Below are 22,359 nucleotides of genomic sequence, written 5' to 3'. Positions count from 1 at the left end.
ATTACTTCATTTGTCCAGGCCTCAGTTTACTCACGGTAAAAGGAGGCCTACCCTGTTGGGTTGTTGTGACAATTAAATACAGTCTGAAATACTTAGTGCCGGGCAATAGTAAGCGCTCAGTAAATATTAGCTATTATTTTATATTGACCTAAACGTGCCCTTTCATCAATCAGTCATTCCTGGGCAAAGTATTTTAACAAATCACTGGCCACCTGGAAATGGAGGCAATTTATAGAAAACCGTGAGCAGATGATAGCCTCCTGGAATTCTGCAGCACAATGCTGGCTGGCCTCTGCTAATTTTTTCTTAAAAACCTCGATAGTAAAACCATCCCAAGTAAATTTCAAATCATTCCCTTAGACAAACTGTCCATTCCCATTAAACCACATGAAAAAGGAAATTCCACAGGGAACAATGAAATATACATTAACATCTTTCCTTTCTGTCCCTTAAGTTCCCTGAGTATAAATTCTCTTATCATTTTCTGTGTATTGATTTTATATCAGGAACACTTGGATGATAGTAAACTGGATTAAAGTAAAATGTAATAGGTATTTCTTCTGAGGAAGAAACCATGAAAGAAAGGAATATCTTTTTTTTTTCTTCTTTTTTTTTGCTGTACGCGGGCCTCTCACTGTCGCGGCCTCTCCCGCTGTGGAGCACAGGCTCCGGACGCGCAGGCCCAGCGGCCATGGCTCACGGGCCCAGCCGCTCCGCGGCATGTGGGATCTCCCAGGACCGGGGCACGAACCCGCATCCCCTGCACCGGCAGGCGGACTCTCAACCACTGCGCCACCAGGGAAGCCCCAGGAATATCTTTTTTTATGTTGAAATTGGACCCAGATTTAGAGTAGCAAAATTATATTTCTTGAAGTTATCAAATTAACCATGATCCCAAAAATGACTAACAGACTATTTAGTATCTCGTCGCTGAACAGGTTACTGTGTTAACTACAACATAGTAAAGTTATTAGTGGTGTTTAAATTTAAAATCATGTATATTTTAGTTTATGCTTGCACTTAGCTCACTCAGTGTTAGTTTTCAAACAAAGTTCAGCGCTCCTGTTATTAATAACTTGATATGTTCTGTTAAAGTTTTCGCTTTCTTCCTCTCTAATTCTGAAAATACTTCTAATACATTCTGTTTTTTTTATCTTTTGGCCGTGCCGCGGCACGTGGGATCTTAGTTCCCCGACCAGGGATTGAACCCGCGGCTCCCTGCATTGGAAGCGCGGAGTCCTCATTTCAGCAGATGGAAAAAAGAATGTGGCAAATCAGGACCAATTTTTTCAAGGTTAAGCTAATAATAAACCAGACTACTACCCAAAACATCTTCATGAAAATTAACTAGAGAGTTGGTAGTTCTCTGAAACTTGTATGAATTTTATTTATTACTGAAATTTCTAAAGTCACATTGAAATACACTACAGACCCAAACCACCTATTAGGCAAAATCCCTATGGGCATACAGTCCCTTCGATTGAACTCGGTTAACAGAAGAGGCAAAAGACATAGTTTGTGATGAAATCTAAGATTCAAATGCTCAGTGTTTTCAAGCTGTAATAAAGTATGCATCAATTCCAAGTATCAAGCGTGATATCAAAATTCACATCCATGGGTTTTCTCTTCATAAGCATCAAAAGCAAATTCTGTTCACTGAATTCTATCTTTTGATTTGCACAATGCATTCAGAGATGACTTATAATAAGGAACAAAGTATCCACTGACTGTATCATGTTTAAAAATGCAATTAATATTTCAAAACCACAATTAAAAGGGAAAATGCCTGAAAATTTAACTCTATTAATAAAATTATTTGAGACAATATTATCCTGCCGATAAAAATACATTTCTTGTATATACATGTAGATTTCTACATGAAAGAAAGGATTCAGCTCCAAATAGGAAAGGGCTGACCCTTGATAAAAGACATCTCAGACTGCCAAACTGATGTGATTACCATTGTAAGGTGAACCAAAAACAGAAGGATAAAAGGTAAGTTAAGGGAAGGATAAAAGTTTAGTCACCTGCTTCTGCATAGTGGCAGAGTTGGGTGAGAAGCAGGAGATGAAGGCAGAAATAAGACATAGAAGAAAGGCAAAGAAGGCCTCAGTTCCGACCAGAAATGAATGGAGAATCAAGCAAAGTTGAGAACAGATATTAACTGCAATGAGATGCTTGAAACTAGAATTTGGCAGTTGATAGTCACAGAAGCTCAATTAAATCATCTTAAAGTAGAATTAGATAAAGCATCTAAAATTTCATGGAGAACAAGTATAACAGTGATCAGATAGCTCAGCATGGTATTACCATTTAAAAAACTTTCCCAAATAACATCAAGTCTCCAGAAGACCTTTGCTTTGGATCATGTTCTTTGAAGCTTAAAAAAGTTCCCGACGGACTGGGAGAGACAGCACAGTGCTCCGAACAGAAACTCTGCTGAGATGTGTAACAGAAACTCCATTTGACCCTGGACAGACCCTGGGTCTTGGATTCTTCCAAGTGAGTGCACTGCGCCAGGCTTCTTCCAGGTAAAACATTTCATCATTTTGTTGACAATAAATTAAATTGGGATTGTTTAGAACCACCCCAATTCTGGTGGGGAAGGCAAGGGGGAGAAGTTAATCAAGATAAAGAAACGTCACAGAAATTTCATGCAAGGGTAGAGCATTCAAGTTCTTGGTTTCCTAATTAATGCTATATGCAGAAGTATCCTGTAAACTAAATTTGCCTAACAGAAAAGTTCCCACATCCTCAACAGAGAATGACTGCAGTATTTGGGATCCTTGATCAATATGAACTACTCACTGTTTGTTCTCAAAGATTGGGTTCTTTCTTTTTTACCCAAATCCTACACTGAAAGACAACCAAGGTCCTAAATGTTAACCACCAGTCAAATTAGGAATGTTTAAGGAAAATAAATTAACCTTGAAACAAAGATATTTTGGTCAAATTTCAGACATGTATTATTAGAAATTAATTACTGGCCCCACCAGGTTAAAGATGAAGGGAGGCCCTGAGAAGTCTACAGAGCTGATATACACACAAGTGAGGGGTCACTTTTTTTAACCTAGTTTTATTAAATATTGCTTCTTTGGGATGTGTTTATAACAACTCCCAGAACATTTTCATGTAAGGATTCAAAGCGGTCATATTAAAATACAGCTTCAATATAAAGTTTATCACAGTTTTACAGTATTCAAAAATGACAGACCTGCCTTAAAAAACAAAACCCAAAAAAGGACTATTACACCCAAAACATAAGAAAACAATTAAATAAACAAATTTGGCATTTCCATAATTTTATAGTATAAAACAGAATATTAAATCTATTACTGGCAAGCGGACACTGACGTATTACCTAATTTGAAATGTGTCCCATTTAAACACACTATACAAGTTCACTATACAAAAGATTGATGGTCTTTTTGATGAAAGAAGTGCACCCTGAAAATTTTTGCCACTTTAGAATATTCAGCTCTTAAAGTCAAAAAAGTCCTTTTGCTTTTTTAAACTGAAGGCTGAATTCAGATTTTTTTTTTTGTTGTTTTGTCTCTTTTGTCAGCCTTCCTGGTTTAAAAACAATAGTATCTATGGACGCCCACCAGGGGGCAGTGTAAGATTAGCCATTAAATCACGAACAGCGGCAAATATTGTGCATTCACCTGCAACAGAGAAAAATGGTCATTAGCTATTCGCAATACAGGAAAGATGATGTTAACACACCGGTGGGGGTAGGGGTAATTAAGTCTAAGATTAGCAAGAACTTTAAAGACCAAAACAAAAGACTAGATTTTAACTGCACGGATTATAGGGGATTAAGCGTTAAGTATCAGATGATACTTGGTTTGGGTTTTGTTTTTTTCATCATGAAGACATTTTGGGCAACTCCCAGTTAGATCTGAATTTAAGACAATATGCCTAGAGTTTCTCTACAGAAACACTGGAGCATTGGATAAGACTTTGAAGTCGGACTTCAAGGCTCCTGATGACCGTTTCTTGAATCTAATGCAAGATCTAATTTTATATTTATATATTAGTTAACAACATCAATCGTGTCCTTCTGATGTTGCATTAAAGGCCAGATAAAAATGTCTACGACAGCACTAATAGAACCTTCTGTGATGACAGAAATATTCTATATGTGTGCTGTGGCTACTGAATACTTGTAATATAGCCAGTGTGACTGAGGAACTGAATTTTACATTTTATTTGATTTTAAATAAATTTAAATAGCCACATGTGAAGAGTGGCAGTTATACTGGACAGTGCAGGTCTATGACACCTATTGGAGTCTCCCTCAAATTTCCAGGAATTGATCAACTTCTGGAGTTCAACGTTAAACTCAATTAATACAAAAATAGAATGATTTCTCCTTCACCGGGGAGGAAGTGATGAGTTTGGGAGGAGGGGAGGGGTGGCTAAAGTACAGCACACCAACAATCCCAAAACAAGATTCGTTTGTGTGCGTGTGTATGGGGGGGGGGTTGGGGGAGGTTAATGATTCATCCTCTCAATTTCCCCTTTGCTCAAAGAACGAAATACCCTGCCTCTTACTTATTGTGTGTGTGTGTGTGTATGTGTACATACACACACACACACACACACACACACACGTATCTCAAATATTTCAATACAATAAACCAAAACCAGCTGTAAATATTAGAAACCCCAAACCGGGTCCTTTCCCTAGAGCATGGCCTAACGCTACAGTGGCTGAGAGCGAAGGAAGTGAAGACCTCAATTGAATAATGGCCTTCCGGCAAAGGGCAGGATGTGCAGTGATCCTGCGCAAGTCACTGCAACCTTCTCTCCAACTACTGGAAAATTAAGGTACAGAAAGAAAAATCCAAAGGTTTAACCAGTCTAAGGTCAAATAAAGGAAAAAAAGAAATATACTTCCAAAATATCGCAACAATTTCTTAAATAAAAGAAGTTACAACTTTTTATTTTTTAAAAAACACATTTTCGTTATTGATAGGGAGAAAAACTTGCTCGATCCCAACAGGATCAAACATTCTTTCCTTTAAATTTTAAATTCCATGAGACATAATAATGATAGTCATCTGCTTGCGAAGGAATGGTGTTTATTATCAAAGTTACACTGAACTGCTACTTGGAAAATGCTGATAGCTTTAAACTTTGATTCTGAAGGACCTATTCTGAGCTGCAAGAAGAGAAGTCAAAGGATGAAAGCAGAAAATTATAAGAAGTGGAAGAAGCATTACAACAAAAGAAGCACACCCTTCTCTACTGCCCAGTGTGTTCCTTATAAACTATATGTAGGTGAGAACTTGTCTATGTATACAATATGGGGCAACAAACAGCTGAAAATATAATTTCTCCCATGATTCCTGTGTCTAGTAAAATTTTGACACTGTGGTACCTAAAAAATGTTTCAGAGAACAACTTTCCCTCATTTAAAAAATTAATTCTGTTATCATACTATTCTAAACAGAAAGATACAGAGGACTTCCTTAATATTAGAAATAAGCAAATTTTAATTTAATTTCCTTAACGTTAGACATAAGCAGAATGGAAGAGAAGTTCTCTTTGCTGAGCTTTATGTTTTATAGTAAAAAATTTAGCACTGCCAGAAGTTCCGTGTTAAGCATAGGCTACTCCGGTATTGAAGGGACCTTGTTTATCTACCAGAATCATTCTGGTCTCTTCGAAAATGTTCAGTTTGAGAGCTTCATTGTGCACTTGGTGAAAAGGTTCACTTGCACCCGCCTAACACTTATATAAGAAGCCCAAGGAGCAGTGATGCCATTTGTATCAGCTTTTATTCTTCACAAAACATTTAGAAGATACAGAAGTTTGAGTGATATTATTCTATTCATGACTGAACCATGAAATAGGAGAAACCAACATGCATTTCAACTTGGTGATGTACAGAGTGGCAGGTATCGATGGTGGGGCAGGAATTCACAGCCATGGAAAATTCTATCATCCTAACCTAGGGCTTTGTGGCAACGTGTGCTATAAATACAAGCTTCTGGCATTAGCAACTGGGTCAGTCCCAATAGTAAATCACTAACAAAAATAAAGTCCAGGCAGCAGAGACATGGACAAAACTGAAGAACCAGTGAGAAAGGAAGAAAGCGACAGGCAGACATTAAGAGGGCCACAGCAACCAGAGCTCTACTACTAGGACTGGGGGGCAAGGTGGGTAAGGAGGGAGCAGAGAGGAGAAGGGGGATCTCTCAAAAGAACGTTTATAACATATATGCAATAAAATATCATCTACTTGTCATGTACCTTGTCGTGGTGGGTTCATCTCTGCAAACCTCTTCAGAATGTTGCTGACCATCATGGGAGCAGCAACAGAAGAGTTCTGCTGTCTGGGAATGTCTGCCTGCTGGGTGGTACCTGAAGCCATGTCATAAATGATTGGAACTATAATACTAACAGGTTCTTGGGGAGGGACCGATGTTTTCTGAGTTAGCTGAAGCTGTAGACACAACACAAACAAAAGAGAATAAAAACACAGTAAGAAAACAAAATATTTATGTAAATGTATCAAAAGTACCATCATTTACTCTACTGTCAGATTAAGATACAAGTAAAAGAAAATTAAATAGAACAAGAAAAGTGACAAACAACTAAATATTATGATTAAGATGCAACTGTGTCACACAATTACCTAGTTCAATATATTCCTTACTAAAGGAGCCAAGGTTATGTGAGGTCTGACAATTAAGGGATCTGGGCCTATATTTGGCAGCAACAGGTAATTTCTGTAGGTACCCAAAAGATGCTCTGTTATCCTCAAATGGAGTCTCCCTCAGAAGCTCTGCGCACCTGCACCCATATACACACACACACATACACACACAAACACGTGCACGCCAGGTGGTACTTACAAAAAATAGCATTTTGGATTTCAGCACCACAGCAGGTGTCCCAGGAGGTGCAATTGGCGGTGCACTGGGAGGGATCGTCAGGCAAAACTGAACGTTCCATTTTAGCTGTGTTGCCTGGTCAGGAAACTGTTTTGAAAAGAAAAAAAATTATGATAAAGTCATATGAACATTTAAAATTATATTCTAGTGTAGGAGCCTGAAAGGTTAGAGGGAATTTTATACTCAATTATCAGTAGATCATAAAGTTGATAACCTGCCTATTCTCAAAGGAAATATACACATGAAGGTCCTAACTGAAGAGTCAGCTCTGGATTCATGATATGTTCACCTTCCTTCCTTCCCACTTCATTAATTCCCAAGGCCTACGGGTTCTCCTTCCTCGGTGTCTCTGACATCTGTTCCCTCCTCTCTATTTTCACTGATGCCACTGAGCTCAGGGCTCCGTTACTTCTCCCGTGGCCCCCCTAATGGTCCCTTCCATTGGCTGCCTCTCCCAATCCGTCCTTACACCACTGCCAGACAAATGTCCTAGAGCATGGTTCTAATCTAGCTGACAAATGCTCAGTGACATGCAGTGATCCATGCTGCCCCCCTCACCCCCCAAGGACCAACACTGGCATTCAAGGCGCTTAACTGGTGCCAATCTAGACTTCTCAGTCTCATTTCCAACTACTTCCCTAAAACAAACTGCATTAATAATTTTAAACTATATCTACTGGAGCTTTTTTAGTGACATAAATATTTACTCCTTTAAAAACTCAAATGGATTTTTTTTAACATAAATAATGTTTCCTATAGCCTATCAGAGCAGAAGCCAAATGCTGACACTACTAGCAAAAGAACACTGCCGTCCCAATATTAATAATAAAACACCAACTGAAAAAAGGAATGAGGTATTTGGAATTACCCAAAGCAATGCTAGAAACATTAAAATGAAAGGCCTACTGCAAGACTGGAAAAATAAAATTAGCTGCCATCTGGATTCCAGCTATATATCTGTATACTTTCATAGGAAAGAAGAGGCATTTAAAAACCTCCCCAGAGGGAGAGAGGGGGAAGATGGCAGAAGAGTTAAGACGCGGAGATCACCTTCCTCCCCACAGATACATCAGAAATACATCTACACGTGGAACAACTCCTACAGAACACCTACTGAACGCTGGCAGAAGACCTCAGACCTCCCAAAAGGCAAGAAACTCCCCACGTACCTGGGTAGGGCAAAAGAAAAAAAGAAAAAACAGAGACAAAAGAATAGGGACGGCACCTGCACCAGTGAGAGGGAGCTGTGGAGGAGGAAGGGTTTCCACACACTAGGAAGCCCCTTCGCGGGCGGAGACTGCGGGTGGCGGAAGGGGGGGAGCTTCAGTGCGGCGGAGGAGAGCGCAGCAACAGGGGTGCGGAGGGCAAAGCGGGAAGATTCCCACACAGAGGATTGGTGCCGACCGGCAATCAATCATCAGCCCGAGAGGCTTGTCTGCTCACCCGCCGGGATGGGCGGGGCTGGGAGCTGAGGCTCGGGTTTCGGTAGGAGCGCAGGTAGAGGGCTGGGATTGGCTGCGTGAACACAGCCTGAAGGGGGCTAGTGCGCCACGGCTGGCTGGCCGGGAGGGAGTCCGGGGGAAAAGCCTAGAGCTGCCCAAGAGGCAAGAGACTTTTTCTTCCCTCTTTGTTTCCTGGTGCGCGAGGAGAGGGGATTAAGAGCGCTGCTTAAAGGAGCTTCAGAGACGGGCGTGAGCCGCAGTGATCAGCGCGGACCCCGGAAACGGGCATGAGACGCTAAGGCCGCTGCTGCCTCCACCAAGAAGCCTGTGTGCGAGCACACGTCACTCTCCACAACCGCCTTCTGGGGAGCCAGTGCAGCCCGCCACTGCCAGGGTCCCATGATCCAGGGACAACTTCCCCCAGGAGAACGCACGCCGCACCTCAGGCTGGTGCAACGTCACGCGGGCCTCTGCTGCCGAAGGCTCGCCCGGCATCTGTACCCCTTCCCGCGCCCCCCCCCCCCCCCCCGCCTGAGTGAGCCACAGCCCCTGAATCAGCTGCTCCTTTAACCTCGTCCTATCTGAGGGAAGAACAGACGCCCTCCGGCGACCTACACGCAGAGGCGGGGCCAGATCCAAAGCTGAGCCCCTGGGAGCTGTGCGAACAAAGAAGAGAAAGGGAAATCCCTCCCTGCAGCCTCAGGAGCAGCGGATTAAAGCTCCACAATCAACTTGATGTACCCTGCATCTGTGGAATACATGAATAGACAATGAATCATCCCAAATTCAGGAGATGGACGTGGAGAGCAAGATTTACTATTTTTTCCCCTTTTCCTCTTTTGGTGAGTGTGTATGTGTATGCTTCTGTGTGAGATTTTGTCTGTATAGCTTTTTTTTTTGCGGTACGCGGGCCTCTCACTGTTGTGGCCTTTCCCTTTGTGGAGCACAGGCTCCGGACGCACAGGCTCAGCGGCCATGGGTCACGGGCCCAACCGCTCCACGGCATGTGGGATCTTCCCAGACCGGGGCACGAACCTGTGTCCCCTACATCAGCAGGCGGACTCTCAACCACTGCGCCACCAGGGAAGCCCTGTCTGTATAGCTTTGCTTTCACCATTTGTCCTAAGGTTCTGTGCGTCCGTATTTACTTTTATTGTTTTACTTAAAAAAAAATTTCTTAATTATTTTTTATTTTAATAACTTTATTTTATTTTATATTATTTTATTTTATCCTCTTTCTTTCTTCATTTCTTCCTTTCTACTTTTTCTCCATTTTATTCTGAGCCATGTGGATGAAAGGCTCTTGGTGCTGCAGGCAGGAGTCAGCGCTGTGCCTCTGATGTGGAAGAGACAACTTCAGGACACTGGTCCGCAAGAGACCTCCCAGCTCCACGTAATATCAAATGATGGAAATCTCCCAGAGATCTCCATCTCAACACCAACACACAGCCTCACTCAACGACCAGCAAGCTACAGTGCTGGACACCCCATGCCAAACAACTAGCAAGACAGGAACACAACCCCACCCATTAGCAGAGAGGCTGCCTACAATCATAATAAGCCCACAGACACCCCAAAACACACCACCAGACGTGAACCTGCCCACCAGAAAGACAAGATCCAGCCTCATCCACCAGAACACAGGCACTAGTCCCCTCCACCAGGAAGCCTACACAACCCACTGAACCAACTTTAGCCACTGGGGACAGACACCAAAAACAACGGGAACTACGAACCTGCAGCCTGCAAAAAGGAGACCCCAAACACAGTAAGATAAGCAAAATGAGAAGACAGAAAAACACAAACCAGATGAAGGAGCAAGATAAAACCCACCAGACCTAACAAATGAAGAGGAAATAGGCAGTCTACCTGAAAAAGAATTCAGAATAATGATAGTAAAGATGATCCAAAATCTTGGAAATAGAATGGACAAAATGCAAGAAACATTTAACAAGGACCTAGAAGAACTAAAGATGAAACAAGCAATGATGAACAACACAATAAATGAAATCAAAAATACTCTAGATGGGATCAATAGCAGAATAACTGAGGCAGAAGAACGGATAAGTGACCTGGAAGATAAAGTAGTGGAAATAACTACTGCAGAGCAGAATAAAGAAAAAAGAATGAAAAGAACTGAGGACAGTCTCAGAGACCTCTGGGACAACTTTAAATGCACCAACATTCGAATTATAAGGGTTCCAGAAGAAGAGAAAAAGAAAGGGACTGAGAAAATATCTGAAGAGATTATAGTTGAAAACTTCCCTAATATGGGAAAGGAAATAGTCAATCAAGTTCAGGAAGCACAGAGAGTCCCATACAGGATAAATATAAGGAGAAATACGCCAAGACACCTATTAATCAAACTGTCAAAAATTAAATACAAAGAAAACATATTAAAAGCAGCAAGGGAAAAACAACAAATAACACACAAGGGAATCCCCATAAGGTTAACAGCTGATCTTTCAGCAGAAACTCTGCAAGCCAGAAGGGACTGGCAGGACATATTTAAAGTGATGAAGGAGAAAAACCTGCAACCAAGATTACTCTACCCAGCAAGGATCTCATTCAGATTTGATGGAGAAATTAAAACCTTTACAGACAAGCAAAAGCTAAGAGAGTTCAGCACCACCAAACCAGCTTTACAACAAATGCTAAAGGATCTTCTCTAGGCAAGAAACACAAGAGAAGGAAAAGACCTATAATAACGAACCGAAAGCAATTAAGAAAATGGAAATAGGAGCATACATATCGATAATTACCTTAAATGTAAATGGACTAAATGCTCCCACCAAAAGACACAGACTGGCTGAATGGATACAAAAACAAGACCCATATATATGCTGTCTACAAGAGACCCACTTCAGACCTAGAGACACATACAGACTGAAAGTGAGGGGATGGAAAAAGATATTCCATGCAAATGGAAACCAAAAGAAAGCTGGAGTAGCAACTCTCATATCAGACAAAATAGACTTTAAAATAAAGACTATTAGAAGAGACAACGAGGGACACTACATAATGATCAAGGGATCAATCCAAGAAGAAGATATAACAATTGTAAATATTTATGTACCCAGCATAGGAGCACCTCAATACATAAGGCAAGTACTAACAGCCATGAAAGGGGAAATCGACAGTAACACATTCATAGTAGGGGACTTTTAACACCCCACTTTCACCAATGGACAGATCATCCAAAATGAAAATAAATAAGGAAACACAAGCTTTAAATGATACATTAAACAAAATGGACTTAATTGATGTTTATAGGACATTCCATCCAAAAACAACAGAATACACATTTTTCTCAGGTGCTCATGGAACATTCTCCAGGATAGATCATATCTTGGGTCACAAATCAAGCCTTGGTACATTTAAGAAAATTGAAATTGTACCAAGTATCTTTTCTGACCACAACGCTATGAGACTAGATATCAATTACAGGAAAAGATGTGTAAAAAATACAAACACATGGAAGCTAAACAATACACTACTTAATAACGAAGTGATCACTGAAGGAGTCAAAGAGGAAATCAAAAAATACCTAGAAACAAATGACAATGGAGACACGACGACCCAAAACCTATGGGATGCAGCAAAAGCAGTTCTAAGAGGGAAGTTTATAGCAATACAATCCTACCTTAAGAAACAGGAAACACCTCGAATAAACAACCTAACCTTGAACCAAAAGCAATTAGAGAAAGAAGAACAAAAACCCCCAAAGTTAGCAGAAGGAAAGAAATCATAAAGAGGAGATCAGAAATAAATGAAAAAGAAATGAAGGAAATGATAGCAAAGATCAATAAAACTAAAAGCTGGTTCTTTGAGAAGATAAACAAAATTGATAAACCATTAGCCAGACTCATCAAGAAAAAAAGACCTGTATGCAGAAAATTATAAGACACTGATGAAAGACATTAAAGATGATACAAATAGATGGAGAGATATACCATGTTCTTGGATTGGAAGGATCAACATTGTGAAAATGACTCTACTCCCCAAAGCAATCTACAGATTCAATGCAATCCCTATCAAACTACCACTGGCATTTTTCACAGAACTAGAACAAAAAATTTCACAATTTGTATGGAAACACAAAAGACCCCAAACAGCCAAAGCAATCTTGGGAAAGAAAAACGGAGCCAGAGGAATCAGGCTCCCTGACTTCAGACTATACTACAAAGGTACAGTAATCAAGTAAAGATGTAAAAAAAAAAAAAAATCTCCACAGAAAGGACAGATTTTTCAATGAATGGTATTAGGGCAGTTGGGGGCATCTGAAAAAATTGGACCCATACCTCACCGTTTGACCCCAAGATATATTTTAAATAGATCAAATATATAAGTAGTTTACAAAATGATTCCGTAACAGTATTAGGAGAAGCCACGGGAGGATTATTTCATGATCTGGGAGTAGGAAGAGTATATTAAATGTATCTTTTTATAAGAGAGAAGCCACTGATAACTTGGATTGCCTGTGGGGAGGAGGACTAGATGGCTGGATAGGGATGGATGTGAAATTTCCCACTGTATCACCTTGTTCTAAATTCAAAAGATATAAGAGGATTGTGTTACCTACCCAAAGACAAATAAAATTTAAGTTAAAAATTAAGGATGCAAGAGAAAAATGAAGTACATAACATAAATGGGTGAAAACCAACATATACTGTTCCCACCAACTCCAACCTCCTCAGACCGACCTGGCTAGAAAAGTCTGTGTGTCTCTGTAACTTACCAACTCTAGCTTCATAATATGCACACAGTCCCTGAGGATGTGTGTAGGAGCTCCTAACAGCTTGGTGAAAGCTATTAATGTATTGGCTTTAAATGGCGGTCCTGCAACCTACAAGGATAAATAAAGCAAGTTAAGTTACTCTTCATTCTACCTTGACTCCTCTGTTTCACCGACTGTATTAAAATTATGCATTAAGAAACACATACTCTTGTTTCAAAGAATTTCTCTAAAACTTGAAGTTCATCAGGCTTCCACTGTCCTGCATTTTCGGGTGTCACTTTCAGCTGAAGTGTTTGGTTGGTTTTGGGACTAAGGGCTACTCTGCATTTCAGCGCATCAGTCTTAAACATAATCACTCCAGGTTCATTGGAATTTATCAGCTGTAGCTGAAAAACAAGAAGCATGCATCAGATTAACATGTGAAATAATATGTAAGTCAAAGGGAAAATGGAAATGTTAACTAGAGAAATGTTTCAAAAGGAAAACAACTAAGTTGGTACCTGTTCCACAAAAAGGTATCTAGGCACTGGGCACCAGCAATTGCTAACCATATAGCAAAGAGAGGCAATCAGACATTATGTGTCTCCTGATGGAAGAACATAACACCACCTATCAAAACCACAACCAGCTTGAGCCTGAATTCAGTAGTCAGATCCACAGGGTTGATCAATATTACAGAAATATGGAGGTCAAAAGAACATGTTAGATGATTCCAAAGGGATGCAATCAGCAAGATCCAGACTGAGAAACTCCACAGGACAAATGATATGGCTTCTTCAACAAATACATTATCTAATGAGAAATGGAGGGGGAACCTATTGTTTAGAAAGGACTTAAGAACATGTATGGATTTTGATTCAGATGGTAAAACCTGTGACAACTTGGGAAATCTGGACACCAATTAGAAATCTGATGATAAAGAAACTATGGATGAAATGATGTGAGGAATTTGCTGTCAAACAATCTGGGAGGAGGAGTTATAGGTGAAACAATGTTAGTGTGAGTTCACTGTGTTGAAGGTGGGTGATGAGAACAGACAGGTTTATTATATAATTCTCTCTACTTTTGTATATGCTTAAAATTGTCCACAATAAGTTTTAAAAAAGAGATCCAGTAGGAAGAAAGAATAAAGAGTTCAATTACAAAATGTTAGATCTGGACTGGGACGATATGCTAGGCCAGGGGTTGGTAAATATTTGAGGTTCTATGGTCTCTGCTGCAACCACCCATAGACAATATGCAATTGAATGCGTGTGGCTGTGTTCCAATGAAACTTTACAAAAACAGGTGGAGGGCAGGACTTGGCCTCCAGGCCCATAGTTTACTGACCTCTGCACTAGCCTAATATGCTGATTATGCAGATGAGCAAAATGAGGTTCAAAGGGCTGAAAGCTTACATGGCTGTTAAGTGGCAGAGGTGAGGCTAGATCACAGGTCTGATGATAACTTTTGAATGCTAATTTATTTCAACTTACGTGAAAACTTTTCTTTCTTTCAAATTTGAATATAAAGGTTGCAAAATAGCTTGGCGCCATCTGTGGTGAGGCTATTTTAAACGTTCACCATTCTGACTACCTCATTAACATAAATATCAATAATAATTATTATAAATAATATGTAACTGAATACCAAAACATTATGTAAAGGTTTTATATGAAGTTATCTCAAATTTCCACAACTGTTGTGAGTTAGGCGGATACTACTATCTACTAGTATCAAACAAGGTGAAGAAATGTGCCGAAGCTCGTACCAGCCAGTGGCGTGGGCTGGCTACAAACTGGGGTAGCCTGACTATAGAACTGGTGCTCTCAACTCTGAACTGTCTCCTAAGGTATCACCACAGGATAGAAGTCTTTTTCTATAAGAGTTTTAAATCAATTCAGTTGCTCATGTGTTTTTTTTAAAATACTTATTTATTTATTTATTCTGGCTGTGCCAGGTCTTAGTTGCAGCATGTAGAATCTAGTTCCCTGACTAGGGATCGAACCCAGGCCCTGTGCACTGGAAGCACGTCTTAGCCACTGGACCGCCATGGAAATCCCCAATCGCTCGTGTATTTAAAAAGTAGCTCTCATCCTTGTGATCATAGATAATTTCACGATCACAGATTCCGATTCAGCCTGCCTGCAGAAGCATTCCAGAGGGCAAATAGTTCCTCGTATGCTATTCTCTACCAAAGTCAGATCCTGGGTGCACTTGTTCTACGGTATCGTGGGGACCTATCCCCAGGTCCATGATAGCCACAGTATGGCAAATTATAAGTGAAGGAATTTGTTAATGTAAGAATGGAAAAGAAAATAGTGGATCCATTTTTAATGCTAGGGTGGAGGGCAAAACACAATGCTAACAGGCTGGTTAAAGGAGGTGAGGGAATAGCACTTCAGTTCAGATCCTACTCTAGGAAGCAACTTAGCACCTGCTTTGACAATCACCACTTAGGAATTCAGCAGGTACCCACATACCGTTTCTTGTTGAATAATTCTTTGAAGGTGTCGTCTCATGATGACGGATCCAAGGAATCTCTCAAGCGGAGAACAAAGGTAACTACCTGCTAGGCCGGGCACGAGGCCTGGCGTTGGAGAGGGCAGCAGTAAAATATTCAAGGCACTGTGAGTGAGGATGGTAGGGATGGAGGCCGCCCAGGAGCGCTGAGGTAGTTTACGAGGTGGAGGCATGTTTGTGGGCATCGTTTGGGAACCTTTTGGGAAGGAAAACGTCATTTTTTTTTTTACAAATACACACAATCTCGTTGTTCCCTGTTTTGCTTTTATTAAACACCTTTACTTTTCTATAGCAATCCATACTGTTTCCGTTACTCCCTGTGGTGTTAACAATCACATATTAGTTTCCTTACAGTTATTCTCCTCCCTGCAGCCAGGTCCCTTGCAGTGTGACTTTGCAGCAGTTCCTTCAAGGAGTGGGGTCTACTTCTTTACTTGGGATCTGGGCTGGCCTTGTGACTTGCTGTGGCCTACAGAATGCAGTGGAAATGACACAGTGCCAGCTGCAGGCCTAGGCTTTTACTGACTCTCTTGGAATTCTGTCTAGCCCCAGGTGAGCAAGCCCATGGTCAAGTATGAGACCACAAGAAGCAGAGAGAAGCCAGGCCCCAGCCAACCCAGGAGCTGACCACAGATGCATGAGTGAGCCCAGCAGAGCCTGGAAGAATCACCCAGCTGGGCTCAGCCCAAATTGCCAATCTGCAGAACAGCGAGCGAACATATGATTGTTGTTTTAAGCCACTAAAAGTCACAATGGCAAAAGCTAATGAACATATGTGTACAATTCTTCTTTTCTGTGTTAATTTGCATAACCTTGTCAGTTACCTTTAGGTATCTTTTAAGGTCTAGTAGTGCAGCTAAGTTAGTAGTCATAACAGAGGTACAGGGTTCACCTCAGAAGACTTCTGGAGGAGACATTCTCCTTTCTTACATTTTGCCCGACTTTTACAAATTTAACTACTGTTACAACTAATTTACTAAATGGGTAAAAGTTTAAGTTACTGAGTATCCTTATTAAGTCATGACTTTCAAATGCGAGGTTGAGGATAGAATGATTAAAACAGGTCATTTATGTTATTCTAAAAGCTAACATAAAAGTGTCGATGACACTCACTTGTTCCAGCTCGAGGGGAATGAGAAGCATCTGGAACTGGAGAATGTAGTGATGGGTTGGCTGGTGACATCCCAGGCATGCGTGTTGCTGGTGAGGGGCCAGACACTTGAGGAGACCCTGGCCAGTTCCCTGCTCGTCCACTTGGTGACACCATAGTGTATGGAGAACTAGGGTCCAGGGTTCCTGTAAACAAGTAAACAAATGGTTTTCAAAACCTATATTTTAATAGCTGAAAAGCTATTAAATAGCTGACAACATTCAAATGCTTAAACCCCACGTGGTGATATTTTGTCTTTCAGTAAGATATTTCACTGAAGCCTGATGCACATGGCACATTTGAATCTCTATTTGGTGTAGTTTTTGTACTTTTGAACATGACAAAAAAATTAGGAAGGTAAAAAAATACTGAGAAAGGATAAAATTTACCTTTACACAAGCTCCAAGATGTGTAATATGTAACAATCTACTTTACACTATATAACAAACACTGTGTTTGAAAATATTAAGCAAAAAAATCTCAAAGCTCCTTTAAGGGTAGAAATCTTATATTTTTAAACTAACCCTGACAAATTATGTTTTCATTCTACTCAGAGAAGGCTGAAGAGAGGGAATTTTCCATTTTCTTTATTTAGTAAAGGGTACAGTGACTAAGAAATGCACCAAGAATCAAATTTTGAAAGCAGTGACCTCCTGAACAATCTGATATTTAAATTTCACCCTGCAGATACTTTTAACTTATTTACACCTCTTTGTAACCAAATGACAAAATGAGAAAATACTTCTACCATATATCAGAGAATAAATGTTCCTTACTTAGAAATCTTACAAATCGGTAAGAAAAAACACAAGAATATAGGCAAAGGATATAAACTGGCAGGTGTACAATAAGAAACACGAAAGACTAATGAACATAAAAAAAAGTTCAACTTCACTAATAATCAAAAAACCACACATCGAACAGTAATATGCCATTTTTTACCTATCAAAATGACCAAGATTTTAAAAAATCACAATACCCCTTGTTGGCAATGATGCAGGAAAACAGACATTCTTGTACAATACTAGAGGAAATTGGTACGGCCTTTTAGGTGAGCAATTTGCAGTATGTTTCAAAAGCTTTAGAATTTCTCAAACCCTTTGAGACAGCAATTCCACTTCTAGGAACTTACCTAAGAAGATAATCCTGCGAGCAGAGAAGACACCATTTTCAGTTGTGAAAAAATAGAAACATTCTAAACGTATCGTAATAAGAGAACGGTTAAATCATGGTATGCCCAGACAAGGGGATACTATGAAGCCATTTAGTATGATGACGTAGTTTTTACTGACAGAAATGTTCCTGCAAATATTAATAGTAAAGAGGAAAAATCACAGATGCTACACAGCTGTAAAACCTGAGGAAGCTCTTTATGTTCAGATTTGGCACGGGATTCATGATACAGTTAAGTGACGAACGTAAGGCACCGAAGACGGTGTGCAGTGTGCTGCCATGTGTGTAAAAGAGAGGGGGAAGAACAATCCGCATAAGACATCCCTCCAAGAATGCACGAGAAATCAGTAGCACTAAATGCCTTTGGGAGGAAGAACTAGGTGGTTGGTGGACTCGAAAGGAAACACCTCACTGGCTACCTCTTCTATTCTTTCTCTTTTTGAACAAATTCAAAATAGAATTTTTGAGTTAAAAAACTCAAGTCTCAAAACAATACATATGGTAGGGTCCCAATTTTGTGTGTGGGGGGTGGTGTTTAAGGGGAGAGAAGAAGATGGGTAGAGAGCAAGATAGAGCAACAGAGATTTGGGCGGGCAGGCAGGCAAGCGGGGGTGCGTGACAGGCCGAGTGAGGGGGAGAGAGAGTGCGAAGCAGACAGACTAACTGGTAGATCTCTTCGTTGTGTGATTAGGAAAAACGTATTCTTATTTTTGGCCGCGGCACGTGGGATCTTAGTTCCGAACCCGGGCCCCCTGCAGTGGAAGCGCGGAGTCCTAACCACTGGACCACCAGGGAATTCCCAGGAAAAACGTACTTTCTTTCGCTATTTCCCCAATACACAAGTGCTAATTTTGCAAAAAGAAAATTTATTTAACAAAAACTTATTTAACAAAAACTACTTTCACATCAAACTCTTATGTTCTAGCAATTTCCGGTATGGACTCACCATGTGGACTAGCAAAACTGGCCCCTGGTCCTATTGAGATTCCATGCGAGGAAGGGGGAGGAGTTGGAACAAATGATGCTGGTGATGGGGCTCTCAAAGCCCCACTGGGGGAGCTGGCGGCATGCAGATTTCCTAATAAAGGAAAATAATTATAGATGATCTTGCAGGACACGTATTATGTCCTGTCCAAGGACCCCGAGTTAAGACTCTCTACAGACTAAAGAAACAAGTAGTAAAGCTCCCGTAAGTAGCACAAAGAAAAACTGGAACAATTTCAGTATGGAAAAAGAGAGACATCAATTCCATGGGGTCCAAATTCTAGCTCTTATATTGACTGATGTTTAAAAAAAAAAAGCCAGTGTACTTTTTTATCCACTCACTCACTCATTCAACAAGTAGGCATGAACATCAATTTCATGCCAAGCATTGTTGTAGGTACTGGGGATGCAGCAGTTAACAAGAGACAAAAAATCCTGCCCTCATGGAGTTTATATTCTAGTATAATGAGAAAGACAAACAAATATATGTCAGGTTATGCTAAGTGCTATGGAGAAAAACAGGGCAAGGTAAGGGGGCTATATCGTGTAGTGGTGGAGGTGGGTGCTGTTCTTTATATAGAGCAACCAGGGACCTCTCTGAGAAGGGGCTATTGTGGGCTGAGACATGAAGTGAAGGATCAGAAGAGCTAGTGCAAAGGCCCCAATGGTAGCAGCAGTTATAAATAACAGGGGGAGGCCAGTGTGGCTGGAGCAGCGTGAGCAAGGCGGGGAGCGGGGAACGGAAGACGATCAGGTCAGAGAGGTGGGAGGAGGGTCCCAGATCACACAGGGACTTGTAGGCCACTCTAAGGACTTAGGGTTTACCCTGAATGAGATGGGAGGCCACTGCAGAGTCTGGAGCAGAGGAGTCATGACCTAACTTCTGTTCCAGAAGGATCACTCTAGCTGCTGTTGAAAAACAGACTATAGGGCAGGAGGCAGCGAAACCAGTTAGAGGCAACTGCAATTACCCAGGTGAGGGATGGCTAATGACCCGGGAAAGGGTGAAGGCTGAGATGGTGAAGGTGGTTAGATTCTGGATAAATTCTGAAGATGGAGCTGACAGTATTCGGTAACTGACTGACTGTGGGTGTGAGAGAAAGAGGAGTCCAACATGACTCCTACAGCTTTGGCCCAAGTAACAGGAAGGAAGGAAGAAGCTGCCACCTGCTGAGATGCAGTGCCTATGGGAGAAGCAGCACAGGGCAGGGTTGGGGGGTGTTAGGAATTCAGTTTCAGCCATGCTGCGTTTCAGATGTTGACTAAACATCTACATAGAAATGCTGAATAGTTAGCTGGAAAAGACAGGACTCGAGTTTGGGGGAGAGGCCTAGATGGAGCTATAAAAAACTCGGAGACATGAGCTTAAAGATGGTATTTAGCCACAGGACTAGCTTTAATTTAGGATGATGAAGGGTGGGGACTATGGCTATCAAAACTATCAGTGCAACATTAAAATACTTGCTACATTACCATGACTATCCTCAATACCAGCAGCTTTCAAATTCTCTACTATGTAAGAGAATTTCATATTTTTAATGTTCTATTAATATCTAATGCAGTACTAATTCAATACAGTATGAATTCAATAGTAACATATTGATATTCAATAAATGTTAATCAACTTGATTAACCTTTAAGTATTATATTTACATATTTAGCTGTGTGATCTGGACTAGTGACTTAACTTCTCCATGCCTCGGTATTCGTTTAACCGTTTATTCCCTAGGGATTAAACGAATTCGTTTAATTTGTTTAATCCCTAGGCATTACCCGTTTAATGCCTAGGGCTTAAACGGGTAAAGTGCTTAGAACAGGGCTTGGCACACAGGAAGCACTATATACCTGTCTGCTACTAAAATTATTTCAAAATAATCATCTCTCCTTCCTTCTATACGAAACCAGTCTCAACCCACATCCTAGAAACTCCCTCCCCTCGGGTGCTGGGACCCCGCTTCCCGTTCTCCCCCTTGCTCCCCAGCTGCTCCTCCTCAGGCTCCCACACTGTCTACTGTCGGAGCTTCACAGGGTCTGAGTCTCCCACCAGCTCAGGGTTCAGGGGCCTTCAATGACACGACAATGACTTCCAAGTCTTCACCTGGGGTCCCACCATCTCTGATGAGCAGGGAAGGGCTCATCTACGCTAAAAATCCGATACCAGTGCTCCTTGCTAGAAGGTAAGCTCGAGAAGCAGGACTGCTATCGGGCTCACTGCTGAATCCCCAGCACCGTGCAGCATTAGACACAGAGCAACCACTTAAGACAAACCAACGAATTAATTGTTCTGTTAAAAGTCAAAATTTGGCATTCTCCCGCAATTTTTTTTTTAAGATTTTTTTTGATGTGGACCATTTTTAAAGTCTTTATTGAACTTGTTACAATATTGCTTCTGTTTTATATGTTGGTTTTTTGACCGCGAGGCATGTGGGATCTTAGCTCCCCGACCAGGGATCGAACCTGCACTTTCGTGCATCGGAAGGCGAAGTCTTAGCCACTGGACCGCCAGGGAAGTCCCTCTCCAGCAGTTTTTACAGCGTACTTCGTGGGGTCGCCAACAGAGCCATCTTGTTCAGACAAGTAGGTTGTGGCCTGCCTGACTCTGAGGTGGGGCACTGTTCACATACACCTGGGCTCTGCCAACTCCTTCTGTAAGGGGGCTTTTCTGAAACGGGTCGTCGTAGCGGGAAAGCAGCCACAGACACTACATAAATGGATGTGGCTGTGTTCCGATGAAACTATTTACAAAACCAGGTGGTGGATAGGATGTGGCCCACAGGCCTTAGCGTGTCGACCTCTGACATAGATCACGTTGTGATTCTTGGAGTTGCGCCATGAGTCTGGCTCTGGGTGACAACAACTCCACTTAACTCAAACCTTTTCAAAGTGCTCCTGAATCATGAACATAGATTTCACAACCCTGCCATAATGAATGAATGGCAAATATCCAGCCACGGACTAGCAAAGCAGTTCCCTCTGACATCTACGGCTACATCTGTAGTATTTCTCACGGTGTGTGTGCGTGTGTGTATGCGTGTTGTCTATTTTGGATCTGAAAGTTGAACACAACAAGAGAATAAGTAATATCTTACCTGGAGACTGTGTGTGCATCATAGAGGGAGACTGGTTAACTGTGCTGTGATAAGATGTAGGGGGCGAAGTTAGAGGATAAGCGCCTGATGATCCTGGCTGCTTTGGAAATGGCTGAAAAGAAGAACATTCCATGTTGGTAAAATGGCCAACCATGCAGGTTATGTGAGTGTGGCTTTCCCCAATAAAGAGCTACAGTGTTGACATTTACACACATCCCTGGTTACCAAATAGGAAAGGTGAGGTATGAAAATGCCCAAAATTCACATCAATAATGCAAGTTTTAAAAAACTTCCTTTCAAAATGTTTTAAAAATAGCAACATTCTCATTCCTGACCTTGCACTACCACTGCTTATAGCCCCCAAGATGTTTTTTGC

General features: G+C 41.2%; 1 protein-coding gene across 4 annotated transcripts in view; it reads right to left on the bottom strand.

Annotated features, from left to right (window-relative positions):
- Window positions 1-1,370: 1,370 nt before the first annotated feature.
- Window positions 1,371-22,359, bottom strand: part of MED14 (mediator complex subunit 14) — a 74,725-nt gene continuing 53,736 nt past the window's right edge. For 2 of the 4 annotated variants that reach the window (XM_030834933.2, XM_030834936.2), the window contains 9 exons: window positions 21,984-22,095; window positions 18,857-18,988; window positions 16,701-16,883; window positions 15,548-15,783; window positions 13,292-13,471; window positions 13,086-13,193; window positions 6,867-6,992; window positions 6,262-6,454; window positions 1,371-3,665 (listed from right to left, as the gene is read on the bottom strand). In XM_030834933.2, coding sequence (XP_030690793.1) covers window positions 3,592-3,665; window positions 6,262-6,454; window positions 6,867-6,992; window positions 13,086-13,193; window positions 13,292-13,471; window positions 15,548-15,783; window positions 16,701-16,883; window positions 18,857-18,988; window positions 21,984-22,095 — 1,344 coding nt within the window. In that variant the 3' untranslated portion in view covers window positions 1,371-3,591. The other 2 variants (XM_030834935.2, XM_030834938.3) reach the window with 2 other exon arrangements.

Source organism: Globicephala melas, chromosome X (genome assembly GCF_963455315.2).
Source record: "Globicephala melas chromosome X, mGloMel1.2, whole genome shotgun sequence".
NCBI lineage: Eukaryota > Metazoa > Chordata > Mammalia > Artiodactyla > Delphinidae > Globicephala > Globicephala melas.
This window is presented reverse-complemented; position numbering and strand designations above follow the sequence as displayed.